Source organism: Vombatus ursinus, unplaced genomic scaffold, assembly GCF_900497805.2.
Source record: "Vombatus ursinus unplaced genomic scaffold, bare-nosed wombat genome assembly UNPS02014789.1, whole genome shotgun sequence".
Classification (NCBI taxonomy): domain Eukaryota; kingdom Metazoa; phylum Chordata; class Mammalia; order Diprotodontia; family Vombatidae; genus Vombatus; species Vombatus ursinus.
Window position 1 is genome coordinate 15,969,557 of NW_020954567.1, and position 19,656 is coordinate 15,989,212.

General features: G+C 39.5%; 1 protein-coding gene across 1 annotated transcript in view; it reads right to left on the reverse strand.

Annotated features, from left to right (window-relative positions):
• ASTN1 (astrotactin 1) overlaps window positions 1–19,656 on the reverse strand; it is a 278,216-nt gene that overhangs the window by 134,268 nt on the left and 124,292 nt on the right. The window contains exon 8 of the mRNA XM_027868478.1: window positions 227–301. Coding sequence (XP_027724279.1) covers window positions 227–301 — 75 coding nt within the window. The remainder of the gene's footprint in view (window positions 1–226; window positions 302–19,656) is intronic.

A 19,656-nucleotide genomic window follows, 5' to 3' on the forward strand; every position in this document is an offset into this window, starting at 1 on the left:
TAAGAAAACAGAAGAGCAGGGATTTGAAATTTAAATCAGGCTCTCTGATTTAAAATCTGGCCCTCTTTCCACCATTCTCCCACTTTTTAATCAGAACAGAGGTACTTTTGCTATAAAGAAGTGTTTTCCATCACTTCCTTTGTAACTAAGGAGCAAATTAAATTGGAAAGAGAGGGACTGTGGGACCTGAGGAGGCCATAAAGCCAGTCCCCCACCATTCACTTACCTGAATATCTTATCTGAAGGCTGCTCTCCCAAAACCAAGTCAAATCCTCTCTGAAATATCGTGTAAGGCCAAGGCCTAGAAGAAAAAAAACACAAACACAAACACAAACTATTTGCTTTCACACAGCACTTTGAATCCCCAAATCCTTTAACAGAGTATAAACACAATCTATGTGTAAGTAACTCAGCCCACAACTCAAGTCTGGCCTTTAACTACCCTACCCATGATAATCAGAAGCAAATGCATAGCAAAGCCCTGTAAATTCAGACCCAATAAGTTCAGAAATCATGATAATTTGGATGTGGGCTGGGCTAATGCTGACATTGAAAGCATTGAAATTATTGATTGGGGGCAGGGTGGGAGGGAAGCTGCTAAGCAAAGGTACAGTAGAAACAGGATGACAGAAGAATCCTTATCTATCTCCCATCAAAAAGTTTTCAATCACTTGCAGCTGCGATTTTCAGGAAAATAACTGATGATGTTAATTGGCCCACTGGCTAATGTGAAAAACATGAGGGTTAACTGACAGCTCATTTATTGCATTGGTACCCATAGAATTCCAAGAAAATTATAAAAATAGGAAGGCCCCCAGTGTGAAGGGTAAACACCTTATGAAGGATTTACAAGAGAATATGGACAAGAGTTGTGTGCATGTTAGACTGTGATCCTATGTCTTTATTCCTCCCTAGCCTGGACTCCTAACTCTTCTCTCAGACTTCCCTTACAATGCCTCCACCTCAGATATCTATATTCAGCTGACCTCCATCACTTTCCTAACTTCCTTTTATGTGTTACCTTCTCCCGTTAGAAAGTAAGCCCCTTGAGGTCAGGGGCCTTCTGTGTGTAGTTATATTCCCAGTACTTAGAAGAGAGGCTAACACATAATAAGTGCCTCATAAATCTTTGTTAATTTGGACTGACTATTGGAGAACAAGGACTATCTTTTGCTATTCGTTGTATCCCCAGCACTTAGTACAGTGCCTGGCACATAGTAAGTGCTTAATAAATGCTTGTCAATTCACAGTTGATTGAGTTGAAAAGAATAAGAAAACGTAGATGAGCTATGATCTACACCTCAGGTGTCAGACTACTGGAGGGAATACCCACATTGATGACATAATAAATCCACAGAAAAAATGTAATTACAAACTACCTTTATTGATTATTTCTTGAACAGACCATCTATGTGGTAATATTTTATTAGCTTAACTCATGTGCCTATATTTGAATGGAATAAATTTGTATTTTTTTCTAAAACAATATCTATAACTTCTCATTAATCCAAAGTGTGTGTCTGGTCTCTTTTCACTCTATCACAATTGGTGAGAGTTTTCTATCCATAGGTTTTTTGTTTTGTTTTGTTTTGTTTTTTTTTTTTTCCTTTTGGCAAGGGCAACTGCTATAATCTGAGCAGGCTAAGTAAATCACTTAGGGTTCAACCCAACCTTAGCATTCAGCCCAATGGGCTATTCAAGCAACTACCTGGAGAGGGCACCCTTTGAGCTGTTAGCTGTGGCTTCTGTGAATGAACAACACTTTCCCCTCTTACACGACTATTTGCTATGCCCCTAGAATTCAATTTAGAAGCCCTGAGAACAACCAGAATTGACTCATAAACAATACTAATGCTACGAACAACCCCTATACCATGGGAAAAATTCCCTTCTCCTAATGTGTTTTTTTTTTCATCTTTTCTTTGTGTTAGTTCTGTCCCATTTAGATGGTGAACCTGCCAAGCAGGGTTCACATCCAATTCTCTTTGCTGAGCAGAGCCTAATGCATTGCAGGTACTCAATAAATGTCTGGTATGATTCATAGTCAGGTCTAAAAATGAGAAGGAAAAATGCCAGTCTGATCATCTGAATCCTAGAAAACAACAGCCAAATGGAGCAGGTCAGGTTGTACCGATGGTAGCAAGATCTCACTTTGTTTATGGTTAACATTTTCAAGAATAACATACTGGGTTTGGGTTTTCAGGTTGCCAAAATTACACTCATTCAAGTTAATTTCTAGGCCAGATGTCATTAAAACTAGTTCCTGTGCTGTCTGCTATGGTATTTCATTTTGGGGAATACATCTCAGAGTTGGTATTTAATCTAAGGCTTAGAATCGAAAGTCTGGGTTTACGAGGCTCATGTTCAATGTTGGGGGGCTTTTTACACACATACACACACAATCTCTAATGTTCATCACCCCAGAGTGATGTTTCCCCCGGGAGAAGCAGAGTTTGGCTAATGTTTAAGAGGCTTTGGGTGCCATGCAAGTGCTCAGGCTAATACATAGAACCTGAGAGATGGGAAGGGGAAGGAATTAATCATTCATACAGAACCTACTATATGCCAGGCCACTTTACAAATATTATCTCATCTGTTAAAAAAAAATCCATTAGCACAAACACAAAAACTTCATTCTCAAGTCCATAAAAACAATGAAGCCAATTCTCCTCTTCTCTCTGGTGGGCCATCTGAAGTTTGAGCACTCCCTGCAAGAAGGCAGCATTCAGGGTCAATATTCAGTCAACCTCCTTTCCCTCTGGTAAGCCCTCTCTTTCCAGGGACTTAAGCATGCATTTCCTAACTTAGAATACTAGTTGAAGGCCCCCTTAGTGTTGCTAAATAGTCAAACAACTCTTCCTTTTGATGAAATCCACTCTCCTCTAGGGAACTATACTGTTCTACCCTGGCTGCTCACTTAGCAAGGAGAAAAAACTTGGGTTTGAAATAGTCATCCTCCCTCTCCCTCCCTCCAAGAAAACAACTAAAGTAAGCCAAACGAAATACTATAGAACATACAAGTCCCAATATTAGTGAGGAGCAAGGTCCAGGTTTGCTTCTCCATATGATGGTTTTGACCTTTGTTATGCCTCACTTCCTCTTGTCTAGGAATTCCTCTCCACTGTCACTGTCTCCTGCTGTCGCACTTTCTGAGACCATGCACCTCCTTCTTCATATGGGTCACACTGGGCAAGGTTACCTTTCTGCTGGCACCACGTCTAAGTATCCACGACACAGCTCATCTCTTTTTTTGCTCCTCAGCTCTGTTTCTCTCCCTCAAATTATCCCGAGTAGAGGTCCAGTCCACAGGTAAAGCTCAGGGACTCCCAAAGTAGCAGTCAATACATCATCCTTAACGTACTGTCAATGGACCAAAGAGTACCCAAGGCAAACGTAGTTTACATGACATGATCAATGACAGAATAATGTCTTAAATGTGGTGCCCATGGGGATATTCAGACCTTGCAGAGGGAGGCATCTTCAATGCCCAGCTAAGGCTTCATATTCTCTAATCCTGTTAAACTTGTTAACAATGAGTTAACTTTGATCAGCCTCTTCCTAGCTGCATCTTCTATAGGAGTAAATCACACTGCCCAAAGTGTAATTGTTAATGATGATGACAAAAAATAAACATCTATGAAAGGCAATGGTAAATCAGTCAATTAAGACGTACTTATTAAACACTGATCTGCATGCTGTCTCATTAAAGTTCCTGTGTAGATCAAGACAGATAAGGTCCTTGCCTTTGGGGAGCTCACAATGTAAGAAAGACAACTGAGACCCAGACATAAAATAGCTAAAGAAAGCTCTAAGAGGCTAGGAAGAATAAACCCTCAACAACCTCACAGATTTGCTAATTAAATGAACCAAAAATAAATAAATACCCTATTAACAGTTACAAGGGAAGAGATAAAAGTAAATTGTGGGGTGACAGATAAATGAGAGACCTGAGAGTCTCATGTTTACATAGCAAAGGAAGGGGCAGGCCAAGAGAGCAATTCACGACCTCCCTTCCCACTGATCATGGGATGTTTTATGGAGGAAACAGGGCGATACTACTCTAGCTGCTTAAATGAAAGTAGGAAGAAATCAAACCTTATGATAATGTCAGTAGATGGAGGAAAATGCCCCTGATAAAGTATAATACTCATTTATATTCCCTTAAAACACATAGGAATAGAAAGATCTTCTTGTAAATAACATATAAAGTATCTATCTGAAACAAAAAGTTCACATTATATGCAAACTGGAAGCAATAGAAGCTTTAAAATAAATGCTTCTGTAAATCAAGACTGACCCCTTTCCTTACTGTAATTTCACTTAAATCTAGAAATGCTAACAATAGTGATCAGACAAGAGAAATAAATTAAAGGCCTTAAGACAGGCAAAAAAGATAAAATTATCCCATTTGCTTAAGACATGATGGTTTACTTAGAAAATTTTGGAGAATCAACAAAGAAATTGAGACAATTAATAGCGTCAGTAAAGAAACAGGATACAAAAGAGCCACAAAATCAAGCACTTTTCAATAAAATAATACCAAAAAACCAGGATAGATGGGGAAGAAAGGTCTATTCAAAATAAAGATAAAAGAAAAAAACATAAAAAATCTGGGATTCATTGTACAGCACATTCACAGCACATTCAAGATGTGTGTATGCACATTTATGCGTGTATGTATGCATACAGAGATATACATATTGGTATTTCTCTCTCTCTCTGTATACACACATATACTACATATATATATACACTATATACATATATACACACACATATGTATATACACACACATATATAGTGTATGTGTATATACATACTTTGTATATATGTATATATGTGTATTTCATATATATGTGTATATATACACATATACATACATACACACACACATATATGTATATTTATAATCTAAAACGCTGACAAAATATCCCCTAAAGGAACAATAAATCAAATAAATGGAGGCATATTCAGTACTTATGGTGGCCAGGCCTTCCCAAAATAATAAAAATCATGACAATACATAAAATACAAGAGTTAGTGTGGTGCAATGGGTAAAGACCTAGATTTGGAATCAGGAAGACCTGGGTTCAAATCTCAACTCTGACACATACTGGCAATATGACCCTGGGCAAGTCTCATGACTACTCAGTGTTCTAAGCCAGAGATGTCAAACATAGTTGACAGGCCAAGCTGTACAAAACTCCCAAGTGAAGCTCAAACCAGATTAAAATGTAATTGGGAAATTTTTAATAAAATAAAATACAGTACAACATAGATAATGTTTATTTGTGGCTTTCTAAGTCAATATATGACCCATAGGAATCTGTTTCTATTTGTGTCCGACACCAATGCTCTAATCAACTCTAAAACGCTATTAGTTGCAGAGAAAGTGACAACCTGTGTTGATAGTGGGTGTTTCCTCATCTGAGGAATCTCAAGTTCAGTCCATATTACAATCTGTCCAAATTAATTTATAGATTTATTATACTAATAATTTGCAAAGGAGATAGTTTATAGAGTTTAGCTAAATAATGATGGCATTCGTTGAAAGGAACAAAAACCCTAGAATCTCAAGGAAAATAATAGGGACCCCTCTCTTCTCCCCAGTAGTGAAGGAGTAGAACATTTCCAGACCTCAAATGATAGTATAAATTAAATATTCAGTAAGATTTTTTGGTATTGTTTTTAAAAATAATGAATAATTACAAATATATAAAGAAATACAATGGGGGTAGGGGGGACCAGACAACAAGAACACAGTTCCAATGAGCAATATTCTCTTCCTGTTGCCCATTCACACTGGGGGGTAGGGGGTTTGGTGAGCCAGCTTCTTAAAATGTGTGTGTGTGTGTGTGTGTGTGGAGGTGCTTTCCCCATTTCAGAACATGTATCCTATGACTATTTTCTATTGGCTTCTTCTCCTCCTCTTCCTCCTCCTCCTCCTTCTCATCTTTCTCCTCTTCTTCCTCTTTCTCCTTCTCCTCCTCCATCTCTCCTTCCTTCCCCTCTTCTTCTTTTTCATCTCTGTCTTTATTTTTTTTCCTTATCTTAGCTGAATGAGCATCAGAGGCAAGAAAAAAAAAATAGGCCACAACTTTGTGATCTCCAAAAGGTTGAAAGCACTATCAGTGGTCTCCTTTAACAACTGAAGCCGTAAGAAGCCAAGTCAGTGAGCACACAGCCAGAGAAGCAACATGCTTGAACCAACCCAACACTGAGTTGATCCAGTAGCCAAAACACTGCTCGGCTAGCAAGGGAGTGAATCATTCATTGGCTATACCACACCCAACAATGAACTTGGTGGGAACTTCTTGCAGCAACCACTTCAGATCTGAGGCAATTCTAAATTTCAGCAGGTAGAGGACAGAGTGAGTCCCTGTTTTGGGGCATTTCTGTTATACTTCAATCTTAACAATACATCTTCAGTAAATATACCTTTATTAATTGATATTGGGAAAATGGTAACTGGTTGAATGATACTTGGGTGAATACATTAGATAGTGAATTGTGGGTGATGGCAGCAGAAAATCTTCTAGAAAGTAGAGGCAAGGAGGGAGAATACCCCATATAACATTAAAATAAGAAATAATAGTAGACATGTATCTGTGCACAAACCCCAGCTGGCTATTTGACAGGTTAGTTTGAGTTGTACATGGGGAGTATTGGAGAGGAAACAACCTGAAAACAGACAACGTTTCTCAGGAGAAATAACTTGAAGATTGCATTTACAGGTTCCAAACAGAAAGTCACATATCATCTCTGAACCTTAATTTACTAGTAGGTAAAAGGGTGCAATCAGGTATCACGCTGTTCTTATGGACAAAATGGATGTATCCTAGGTAATAGAACAGCTAAGTAAATCTGGAATTGGTTGAATAAGTGGAAGCCAAGAATAGACATTAACCAGTGAATGTCAATTTGGAGGGAGGTATCTAGTCAAGTGCCTAAGGCTTAGGCACTTCTCAGGGGTGGGGAACCTGTGGCCTTGAGGCCACATGTGGCCTTCTGGGTCCTTGAGTGTGGCCTTTTGACTGAGTTCAAGTTTTATGGAACAAATCTTTTTATTAAGTGTATTTATTCTGTGAAGTTTGTATTCAGTCAAAGGGCCACACTTGAGGACCTAGAGGGCCACACGTAGCCTCGAAGCTACAGGTTCCCCACCCCTGGCTAAGCCTTCTTAGTGCTAGGAAATATTCTTTATCTATAGCTTTATAAAGGCATAAAAAATATGTTTGGTGAATGTGAGGAGGAGGAGGTAAAACTGACTGGCATTTCTAACATGTTGGATGAGAATAGTCTCTATAGACCAGAAGAGTAGCAAAAAATAATACATTTAATACTAATACGTGTTAAATTCTATACAAGGGCTAAAAAAAAGCTCCACAAGTATAAGATGGGGGAAATACACCTAGATGATAGTTCCTATGAAAAGCATCTATTGACTCTCAGATCTCTATACATATTTTTTTCTTCTCCTGAGCTCCTCTTCTTATTCAATGTCTACTAGCATTGAAAACTGGATGCTCCATAGGTATCTCAAACTCAATTTGTCCAAAACAATTAATTATTTCTTCCCTCCCCATTTATCTCATAGACATCATTGTCATCCTTCCAGTCACTCTAGATTCACAATCTTGCTATCATCCTTGGCTCCTCCTTACATTCACCTCTCATATCCAGCCAAATGTCAAATCTTATGCTTCTTTCTTCAAAGCACCTCTCACTTCTTTGTCTTTTGACCTACTAACATAACCACCACACTACGTTAGGTCTTCATTGCCTCTTGCCTGGATTATTAAAACATTCTTCTAATTGGTCTCCCTGCCTCCTCGCTCCAGTCCATCCTCCACATAGCTGCCAAAGTAATTTTCCTAAGGTGCTGCTCTGACCATGTCACTGAAAGCCCAATGGCTCCCTGGTAACTTGGCTAAGACCAAATTTTACTCCTCTTTTTGACATTGAAAGTCCAGTTATAGCCTACCTTTCCATTCTTATTGCACATACTTATTCATTCATACTACGATCCAAATAAATTGGGCTTACTGTTCATTATACATAGCTCCATCACCTGTCTCTGAACTGGCTTACCTCCTCATCTTTGTCTCAGCTCAAGTGTCACCTTGTATATGAAGCCTTTTCTAGGCCCCCAGTCGCTAGTTCCTACCTTCCACCACACCCTCAAATTATCTTATATCTATTTTGTGTATATTTTTTCTGTACCTATACACAGGATGCAGAGAAAGAGAATGAGTGAGTGAGTGAGAGAGAGAAAGAGAGAGAGAGAGAGAGACTGAGAGAGAGACTGAGAGATTGAGGTATAGCACAGAGAGAAATTGAAGTGTAGCATAGAGCTATGGACACATATTGCCCATAGTCCTCCTGAATAGGAAGCCTGAACTAGATTAAATTGTAATTGGGAAATATTTAACAAAATAAATAAAATAAAATAAAACATATGACATTACTATTAAGTCACTATGCAGCCTTCACGGATCTTTATGCATGGTTTAGTGGCCCTCATTTCTACTTCACTTGAGCACCACTGGTTTAGAGCTCAAGAGCAGGCCTTGAAGCTGGTAGACCACTGTTTTGTTGTTCTTGTTGTTGTTTGTTTGTTTTTCTGTTAATTTATTTATTTTTAGTTTTCAATACTCATTTCCAAAAGATTTTGAGTTCCAAATTTTCTCCCCATCTTGCCCCTCCCTTTGCTCAAGACAGCATGCATTCTGAATATCCCCTCTCCCAATCTGCCCTCCCTTCTATCATACCCCACCAACCCCTTCCCCACTATTTTCCTGTAGGGTAAGATAGATTTCCACACCCAATTGAGTGTGTATGTTATTCCCTCCTTAAGCCAAATCCAATGAGAATAAGATTCACTCATTCCCTCTCACTTCCTCTATTGTAAAAGCTTTGTCTTGTCTGTTTTATGTGAGATAACTCATCCCATTCTACCTCTCCCTTTCTCCTTCTCCCAGTATAATCCTCTCTCATCCCTTAATTTTTTTTTTAGATATCATGCCTTCATCTTCAACTCTGTTGCCCTCTATCTATCTACATATACATATAATTTTTCCCTCCAACTACCCTAATACTGACAAAGGTCTCATGAGTTACAAACATCATCTTTCCATTTAGGAATGTAAACAGTTCAACTTTAATAAGTCTCTTATGATTTCTTTTTCCTGTTTACCTTTTCATGCTTCTCTTAAGTCTTGTATTTGAAAGTCAAATTTTCTATTCAGCTCTGGTCTTTTCATCAAGAATACTTGAAAGTCCTCTATTTCACTAAATGTCCATTTTTTTTTACTTTTTTTTTCTTTTTTGGCAATTGAGGTTAAGTGATTGGCCCAGGGTCACACAGCTAGTAAGTGTCAAGTGTTTGATCTGAGGCCAGATTTGAACTCAGATCCTCCTGTCTTCAGGGCTGGTGCTCTATCCACTGCGTCACCTAGCTGCCCCTGAATGTCTATTTTTCTCCCTGAAGGATTATATTCAGTTTTGCCGGGTAGGTGATTCTTAGTTGTAATTCTATCTCCTTTGACCTCTGGAATATTACATTCTAAGCCTTCTGGTCCCTTAATGTAGAAGCTGCTAAATCTTGTGTTATTCTGATTGCATTTCCACAATATTTGAATTGTTTCTTTTTGGCTGCTGAATATTGCAATACTTTCTCCTTGACCTGGGAACTCTGGAATTTGGCTATAATATTACTAGGAGTTTTCCTTTGGGGATCTCTTTCAGGAGGTGATAAGTGAATTCTGTCAATTTCTATTTTATCCTCTGGTTCTAAAATATCAGGGAAATTTTCCTTGATAATTTCTTGAAAAATGATGTCTAGGCTCTTTTTTTGATCTTGGCTTTTAAACAGTCCAATAATTTTTAAGGTCTCTCTCCCAGATCTATTTTCCAGGTCAGTTGTTTTTCCAGTGAGATATTTCACATTGTCTTCCATTTTTTCATTCTTTTGGTTTTGTTTTACAATTTCTTGATTTCTCATAAAGTCACTAGCTTCCATTTGCTCCATTCTAATTTTTAAGGAAGTATTCTCTTCAGCGAACTTTTGGACTTTCTTTTCCATATGGCCAATTCTGCTTTTTAAGGCATTCTTCTCCTCATTGGCTTTTTGGACCTCTTTTGCCATTTGGGTTAGGCTATTTTTTAAGGTATTATTTTCTTCAGTATTTTTTTGGGTCTCCTTTAGCAAGCTGTTGACTTGTTTTTCATGATTTTTTTGCATCACTCTCATTTCTCTTCTCATTTCCTCTACTTTTCTTACTTGCTTCCCAAAATCCTTTTTGAGCCCTTCCATGGGCTGGGACTGATTCATACTATTCTTAGAGGCTTTGGATGTAGAAACTTTGACTTTCTTGTCTTCTTCTGGTTGTATGTTTTGATCTTCTTTGTCACGAAAGAAAGATTCTATGGTCTGACTTTTTTGTGCTATTTGCTCATGATCCCAGACAATTATTTGACTTTTAAACTCCTTGTTAAGGTAGGGTTCTGCTTCCAGTGTGGAGAATGTACTGTCCCAGGCTTCGGGGTTTTGTGCAGCTGTTTTCAGAGATACTTCTAGGGACCTGAAAATTTGCAGTTCTTCCAAGGTGGTACGATCAAGGCGAGGTGCTTACTCCTTTCCTGGCCTGTGCTCTGGTCTATGAGTGACACACGCACTCTTTTCTACCTTGGAACTATGAGGAGGATTCCCTCGCCACCACCACTACAAGCTCTACCATGCCAGCACTCCTCCTCACCTCAGGACTGCCAGAACTGTAACCCAGATCCAAGCACGGACAAAGCAAGAGAATCCTGCCTCAGCACCAGCAAAGAGATCCCTGCAATCCCCCTCTGATCAGTCACTTGATCCCCCCATTGTCTGTGGGCCAAGAGCTCTGGAAGCAGCCATCACCCCGGGGCTGGCGTTTGTGAGTTGAGAAGACTGGGAACCACCTTAGCTTCCCTTGATTCGATCCCCTGAGGACTGCTCTAGGTTTGCTGAGGCCTGGTCTTTACCTGTATGGCCCAGGCTGAACTGCACTCCTCTCCCAGACTGGCACAACAGAACTTTCCAATCATCCATCCAGGTTCTCTTGGGCTGGAAATTTGTTTTCCTCTGTCTTTTTGTGGGTTCTGCTGCTCTAGAATTTGTTTAGAGCCATTTTTACAGGTATTTGGAAGGGTTTGGGAGAGAGCTCAAGCAAGTCATTGCCTTTACTCTGCCATCTTGACTCCGCCCCAAGACCTTTGTTTATATCTCACACCTGAAACTTCCCACCAGGCAAGTCACAACCTCTCAGTGATGACCTCTAATGTCCTTCTAAATCTATGCTACTATGAATGACTCTGATTATGGCCCTATGAAAGACCACATGTCTGTCATCCAAGGTGAAGTCTAGCCCAGTTTGGAAAGGATCATCAACAAATAGTTGGCCACTAGGCCAAAATGAAAATTTTCAGCCCCATCCATTCATAAATTCCAATTATTAAGGCAGGAAGGAATTCTGATCTCTATTGGTGGATACGACATGCAAATGGATGAAATCACAAATCCTTGAAGCATAAAAAATAGAATTATAGAAGGCTCCACACTCAGATAAGCCCAGACCCTGAAGATTATCTCCTAAACAGGCATTCAGTTGCCAGTGATTTCTTCAGGCAAATCCTATCATCCCAACAGCAGAATTCCTCTTGGATCTGTTATCGTGAACAGCAAAGGAATCTGTGACCTAGAGATATGCTCAGCTAAAAGTGAGGCCATACAGCCAGGGAGGCACAGACACAAGGTAGATATGCTGAGCACTGTTAACAATGTTCAACTCGCCTCTTTCTTTTCTGGCCTTGAACATACCCCTACATTATTTTCAGAGTCCTCCCTAACTGGTGACCCTTTAGATACCTTTACCATTACTTTTAACTCTACTTCCTTCCAATGAAGAACACTTTAGACATACAATCTCTTACCTCTATAATTCATCCTTTGCATCCTTAAACAAACAAACAAATAAAAAAAATTGCCTGAAGCATAGCGCTGACCATGGTATTCCCCTGCTCAAGAAGCTATTAGGGTTTTCTATTGTCTCTCTGAGAAGATAAAAATTCCTTTGCTTGGCATTTAAAAGCCTTTGCAATCTGTCTCCAGCTTACCTTCCCAGGCTTATTCACGAAATGCCTCTTGAGGCACTCTATGTATCAGACAAACCGACCTCTTTGCCATTCCCTGTATATGGCATACATTCCTTTTCCAACATCCGTGACTTTGTATAGTCTATCCCCCACACTTGGAATGTTCTTCTTCTTCATCTCTGTCTCTTGAAATCCTTAGTTCCTTCAAAACCTAGCTAAGATCTCACTGTCTGTGAGGTCTTCTTATCCCCCCCCTCCTTTTTCAGCGTCTTCTCCAAAAAGACTGCATTTACTTTGTAGAGATCTTATTTTAACATATTGAGTATATCCTCTTTTCCTTCAATAGAATGTAAGCTACTAAAGGACATGCCAGAGTCTGGCATAGTGCCTAGGCTACCGTAGTTTCTTAATAGATTGGATTGAATCTAACTGACTTCTGAGCTTGCTGCTGTAGTTTTCAATGCTGGTCTACATGATATGGCAGTCATGGTCACTTATCAAAGAATAGATTTCATCCTCTCTGCCTTCCAGCTGCCAAAGCAGGCCAAGAATACGATGAAAACCCACCCATAGTTGACCAGACTCAGCATTCAGCTAGACTTGAATCAGGATGTAAGACAACTGTTTCTATCCTGGTCCCAGGTCCACAGAGGGATGCTTTATTGACTGAAACTCAGTTGTAACTTCTCACTGAAAGGTAATAAAGGCATTAAGTTTAAGGCTGAGAGACTCTAATTTATAACAACTGGAATGGGGAGCTTCATGGTATGGTGGAAAGGGGGCTAGATCAGGAGTCAGAATACCTGAGTTCAAATCTTGAATTTGTCGCTTAAGAGTACATGTGATGGAATAGCTAGGTGGCATAGTAGATAGAGAACAAGCCTGGAGTCAGGAGGACCTGGGTTCAAATCCAATCTTAGACACTTACTAGCTGGGTGACCCTGGGTAAATCACTTAACTCCAGTTGCCTATTTAAAAAAAAAAAGAGTGTATGTGTGACCTTGGTTTTGTCACTTTCTCTCTATAGCTCTCAACCTTCCTCATCTGTAAAATGAGAGGATTAGGACTAACTGACTTTTAAGGTCCCTTCTAAGCTCTAAATCTCTGATACCCTAAATGGGAGTGAGTGAAGGGGGAGGGAATTTCACTCTTTTTTTCCTGGGTTGGGGAAGCCAGATATGTTGGCTCTCCCAAAAAAAAGATTAACTTCTCTGTTTCATTCCTGGGAGATTTTACCAGATAAAGAATGTGGTGAGCCTCCTTCCTCATAGAAAATGTTCTATAACTAGAGAGATTCTTTTTTACAAGTAATTATATCGATTTTTTTTCTTCTCATACCTTGAGGCTCCCATCCAAGATGGGGAATATTTTAAAAATGAAAATAACATATCCATAATCAAGTGCAGTCAGATCCATTTAAGCCTCCCTCTGGCTGGCATGAGACTGAGTATCTTGAGGAAGTGAAGTTTCTAAACCTGCTGTGTAGCGTCTCTTTCTGCATCCTGAAAATGATGTGCCGTGTATGATGTCTAGAGGTAATTGGAGAGCTCATAACGGGATATTACTTTCCTTTGTCTTGGAGCTGCAATTTTTGTGGAGGGCTGTGCTAGTTGGGGGTTAAGTGGCAATTTATTTTAGCTAATGTTTCTGGGGGATAATCATTTGGTCTCACAGATATTCAGAATTCAGGAGGATGTGGGGCAGGAGGGTAACATCATGCCATATGAGAAGAAGCTAAATGTTGAGCCTGGAGAAGGGAAAGAGACTAGGAATGGGGAGGGCTAGTAAATGTTTAACAATCAGCTCTCCAGGGGAAAAAAAGTACATAGGACACTCATTTAAGTTTAATACACATTTGTAACATTTTCTCCACTGCTTTCTTAAGTCTAGATAATCAAAAAAACAATGAATCAAGTCCCAATCTGTAGTATTTACTGATTTCTAAGGTGCAAAAGCCCATATTAAAATGTAAGAATTGGCTCTTTCAAGCTGGTAGGTGCTGGCTCTAGTACACTCCCTGGGTCTGTGATTATGGAGGGAGATGGGTCATAATGAGAGCTCTCTTCAAGTATTTGAATAGATTTCATGTGCAGCAGAGATTAGATTTATTCTGCTTGGCATCAGAAATAGAAATGGTAGATGAATGTGACAAAGAGGCAAATTTTGGCTTTGCAGAAGGAAGAGACTTCGTAACAATTAGAGCTATCTAAAAGTAAAATGAAAATGGAGAGAGTGTACTGCCCTTTACCAGAAGTCTTTAAGAAAAGGCTGAATGACCACCTGTTAGAGATGTTACAGAAAGTATTGTTAAGAGCCATTCCCCAGTCGACAAATGGTCAAAGGATATGAACAGGCAGTTTTCAGAAGAAATCAAAACTATCTATAGTCACATAAAAATGCTTTAAATCACTACTGATTAGAGAAATGCAAATTAAAACAAACTCTATCAGAATATCACACCTATCAGAATAGCTAACATGACAGCAAAGAAAAGTGACAAATGTTGGAGGGGATGTGGAAAAATTGAGACATTAATTCACTGCTGGTAGAGTTACGAACTAATCTAATCATTCAGGAGAACAATTTGGAACTATGACCAAAGGACTATAAAACTGTACATTCCTTTTGACCCAGCAATATCACTACTAGGCCTATAACTCAAAGAAAATAGAGAAAAGGGGAAAGGACCTCTTTGTACAAAAAAATTATAGCAGCTCTTTTTGTGGTGGCTAAGAATTGGCAATTGAAGGGATACCTATCAAGGACTGGCTAAACAAGTTGTGGTATATTATTATGATAATTTCACTATTGCACTATAAGAAATGATGAGCAGGATGGTTTCAGAAATACCTGGGAAGACTTTTATGAACTGATGCAAACTAAAGTGAGCAGAACCAGGAGAGCATTGTATGCAACAATAGCAAGACTGTAAGGATGAGCAATGGTGAAAGACTTAGCTACTCTGATCAAGGCGATGATGTAAGACAATTCCAAAAGAACCCATGGTAAAAGATGCTACCCACATCCAGAAAGAGAACTGATGAACTTTGACTGGAGAGTGAAGCATGCTTTTTTTCACTTTCTTTATTTGTATTGTTTTATTTTATTTGTGCTTTCTTTTGTAACATGGATGATATAGAAATATGTTTTGCATTACTTCACATATATAATCTATATCAAATTGTTTACCTTCTCAAAGATGGAGGAGAGGCAGGAGAGAGGGAAAGAATCTAGAGCTCACAATTTTTAAAAATGAGTGTTAATTTTTATATGTAATTGTAAATATTTAACAAAATCATTAAAAATAATTTTAAAAAGAAAGTATTGTTGTTCAGTTACGGACAAGAGTGATTGGATGACCTCCAAGGTCCCTTCCAACTCTAAGATTGTGAGATTTGGTGAAATATCAGAGACAACTTGTCCTAGTTACACCACTGGTTCCAATACTTATTGCCTCAGTTTACCTGGCAATCACTTTTCTTTCTGAAGTTTGCAGTGAAGAAAAGCTAAATGCAACTAATATCTAATGTATACACTACTCAATGAACACCTCTTACCATCATCATTGTCATCATCATCAGCACTTTAAGATTTGCAAAATCCTTCATAGATATCTCACTTTATCTTCACAACAGCCCTGGGAGTCAGTCATTCAATATAAATTTATTAAATGTCCACTATGTGCACATTACTAGGCGCTTTGTTGTTCAGTCATTTCAGTCATGTCTGACTCTTTGTGATGCCATTCAGGGTTTTCTTGACAAAGATTCTAGAGTGGCTTGCCATTTCCTTCTTCAGCTCATTTTACAGATGAGGAACCCAGGCAAACAATGTCAAGTGACTTGCCCAGGGTCACACAGGTAGTATGTGTCTGAGACCAGATTTAAACTCAGGAAGATGAGTCTTCTTAACTCCAGGCCTGCCACTCTATCCACTCTACCACCTAGCTATCCTCACTAGGCACTGGGGATACAAAAAAAGATAAGAGATTATTCCTGCTCCCAAGGAGCTTATAATTTAATGGGGATAGAAGTGGGACATACTATTTGCAAATAACTATATACAAATAATCTATATGCAGGACAAATTTGAAATAATCACTAGAGGCAAGGCACTAGAATTAAAGGGGATAGGTAGGAGAAGACAGGATTTTAGCTGGGTCTTGAAGGAAGCCAGGAGTCAGAGACAAGCAAGAGTATCCTAGGCATTGGGGAGAAAGATGCTATTATTATCCTCATTTTTCATATGATGAAACTGAGGACAAGGGAGATGAGGTGACTTGTCAAGGATCACACAGCTAGTAAGTGTCTAAGCCTGGATCTGAACTCAGGAGTCAGAAAGATTCCAAGCCCACCACGCTATTCACCGTGTCACTTAACTCTCTAGACATCTAAAAAAGATAGCTAAAGGATAAGTTGAGAAGAAATTATGCCTTATAAAAGCTTGTAGAGTCTTTTGGTGCTTAGATCAAGCCTACTGCGGAGGAGGAATATCACTGGGATTAAGCCTACCTAGCTGTGGTTTGTACATAGGCTATCCAGATTGGTCAAGGGCACCTGCCTATGGAATGAAAAAACAAAAAAACACACAACTATCTGTATAGCAATGGTATACCTACCTAACCCCTCTGAGCTGCAGTTCCTTCATCTATTAAAGTACTACTTGCCCTTCATGGGGTTTTTGTAAGGAAAGAAGGTACTTCTCAAACTTCAAATTACTATCAAATAATTATTGTTGTTCTTGGGATTAGACTGCATGATCTCCAAGGTCCCCTCTATTTCTGAATTCCATTTCAGCTAGAAGTCCCCATAAAGGTCAAAAGTCAAATATTTGGAAATTGTGAAACCAGAATCAATCTCACCCAGCTGAGGACATCTGGGCAGAGAGGCCAAGGAAGGTCAACATGTTATAGTGGGCAGAACAATGAACTTAGACAAAAAGGTCGTGAAAAAGGGCCCCATCTCTGCCACTTAGTAGGTATGTGACCTTGAGTAAATCATTTACCCTCTCTTCAGCTTCCATTTCTTCCTCTATCATATTCTGGTAATAAACATGCAGTACCAACCTCAATGAGTAGGATTACTGTAAGGGTCAAAGAAGAGAGTGTAGAGAAATCTCTCTGTAACTCTTAAGTCAATGTGATTATGCATCACGGGTGACGTTTATTTATTTGAATATTATTAGGGCCCTCCAGCAATGTGAAGCTGAGAGCAGCAGGTGGGGCTGTTGTAGCACCACTTACATTGTTTTCTTTGATTGTAAGCTGCCAGGAGGGCAAGTACAGGGACAAACAAGGATGGATTGGAATGAATGCCCCAAAGAGGTAGAGCAGCCTATAGTGAAGGAAGAGAAAATCTGGGTAGATGAGAACCAGAGCTCACCCAAGGTTGGAGCTGGCAGTGGCACACTGAGCAGATCATAGAGTCATAGAATCCTAAACCTAGAAGAGATCTTTAAGTTAGTGAAGTCCAAGGCCCTGACCAATGGATTACTGATGTCACTCCCAAGTGGCCTCCGAGACTCAGCTTAAGTTCCACCTTCTGGATCCTCCCAGTAACTAGTACTCTTTCCACCTGCTTACCTTACACCCATTTTGTATGTCATATATGTCCAGTTTGTTTCTTTGGATAGAATGTAAGCTCCCCAGAGTCCAGCATAGCGCCTGGCATATAGTAGGTGCTTATAAATGCTAACTAATTGATTCATTAGTTATTCATTTCTCTTTGAACAACCTCCAGGGCCTGAGGACTCAGAAACTAACAAAGGAGCTGATTCCACTCTTGAACAGTTCCAATTATCAAAAAGGTCTTATTTATATTAAGATGGAATTTCGCTCTCTGTATTTCCAAGAGTGGATACTAATTTTGCCCTCTAGGGCCAAGCTGAGTAAGACCTCTTCTGCAAAGTCTTCCAATGCCTGAAGACATCTATCTTGTCTTGCCACCTTTCACCCCCCAGTTCTTTCTAAACACTTCCATTTTTTTTAATGGGTCCTCAAAGACCACAATTTCAAGGTCCCTCCTGGCTAAAGCGTAGCAACAAGGCACGATCTGGAGTCAAAAGACTTGGGTTTGAATTTGGCTCTGCTAATTCCTACCATGTCACTTTGAACAAGTCATTTGCTATTCTGGGGAATGAAGGAGTTAGACCAGAATCCTGGGGCAGGGAGGGGGGCAGGACAGGAGTCAGCTCCAACAGGCTCTTGAGAGCCGACTGTCACATTTTTAGTGTGAGCATTTACACCTGGGAGATCATCAAGGACTACAAATCAGTGTTTGATTTATTGTTTGGTTGATTGTCTAGACTTGAGAAAGTGATGCAGAAAATGTTAATAATGTAGATTCAATGTAAAAGTGTGCCCTGCATATAGTATTGAGAGCTGGTCATTAAACATTTACCAGCACACCACTGGGCTAGATGATTTAAGTGTCTCCTATTTCTAGATACTATGAATCTGAGTCACCAGCCTGATCCTCTCCTCTGAAAAAGCTACAGGTTGTCAACATTCCTTCTAAATTAGGATTTTCTACAAAAAAATTGAAAATTGAAACAAGGATGGTTACACTGGAAACGGATATTTGGTATTCCTATAACATGACAGAGTACGTACATGTGTTCAAAAAAGGCCAACAAAGTAAAAGTTGATACCTGGAATTACAAAGTCAAAGAAAACCTTTTTTAGAGGAACAAATTATACCAACAAAGCTCTGCTATTGATGGATGCCAGCATTAACAAAGGGGCCTAGAAAAGGAAGGAACAGGGAGAGCTAGGTGGCACAATGGATAGAGCACTGGCCCTGGAGTCAGGAGGACCTGAGTTCAAATGTGACCTCAGACACCTAATAGTTGTGTGACCCTGAGCAAGTCAATTAACCCCTATTGCCTAGTAAATAAATAAACAAACAAACAAATAAATAAATATATACACAAATTTTTAAAAAAAAATAAAAAGAATGGTTATCCTTACTTTAAAGGGAAAATACCAAGGCAGCATAGAAAAGCCTAAAGATACACTGAGAATGAGGTTCTCAAGATCTAGGCCACCCTTATGGTCTGGGAGTGTGGATTATTTGAGGCTTTCTGAATCTGGGTAGAAGAGTGTGACTCCTTCAGCGGACTAATGTTTTTGTTCTGGGTTAAAGAGCCTTGCGTTGCTCTGTAAGAACATCTCACATGGCTATGAGCACCATGCCTTCACTCAAAGCCCCTCTTCCACAGCCTCATTAGGGCTTGTAAGTGACTGGGGATTCTCAAGGGCTGTTCCAACAGCTTTCAACAAATCTTAACCAACAGGAAAGGCATTGAGTATGGACCCAACAGTGGACTCTGCATCTATCATCTGGGAGTGAATCTATCTAACAGCTTACCTTTAGATAGAGGTTTCCTGTCTCAGAGAGCTGGTGTAGTACAGTGGATAGAAAGGTAGCCTTGGAACTAGGATGCCCAGAACCCAAGCCTTATTTCTTGCACATACTAGCCATGTGACACTGGACAAGACATCCAGCTTCTCAGTGTCCCAGGTAACAACAC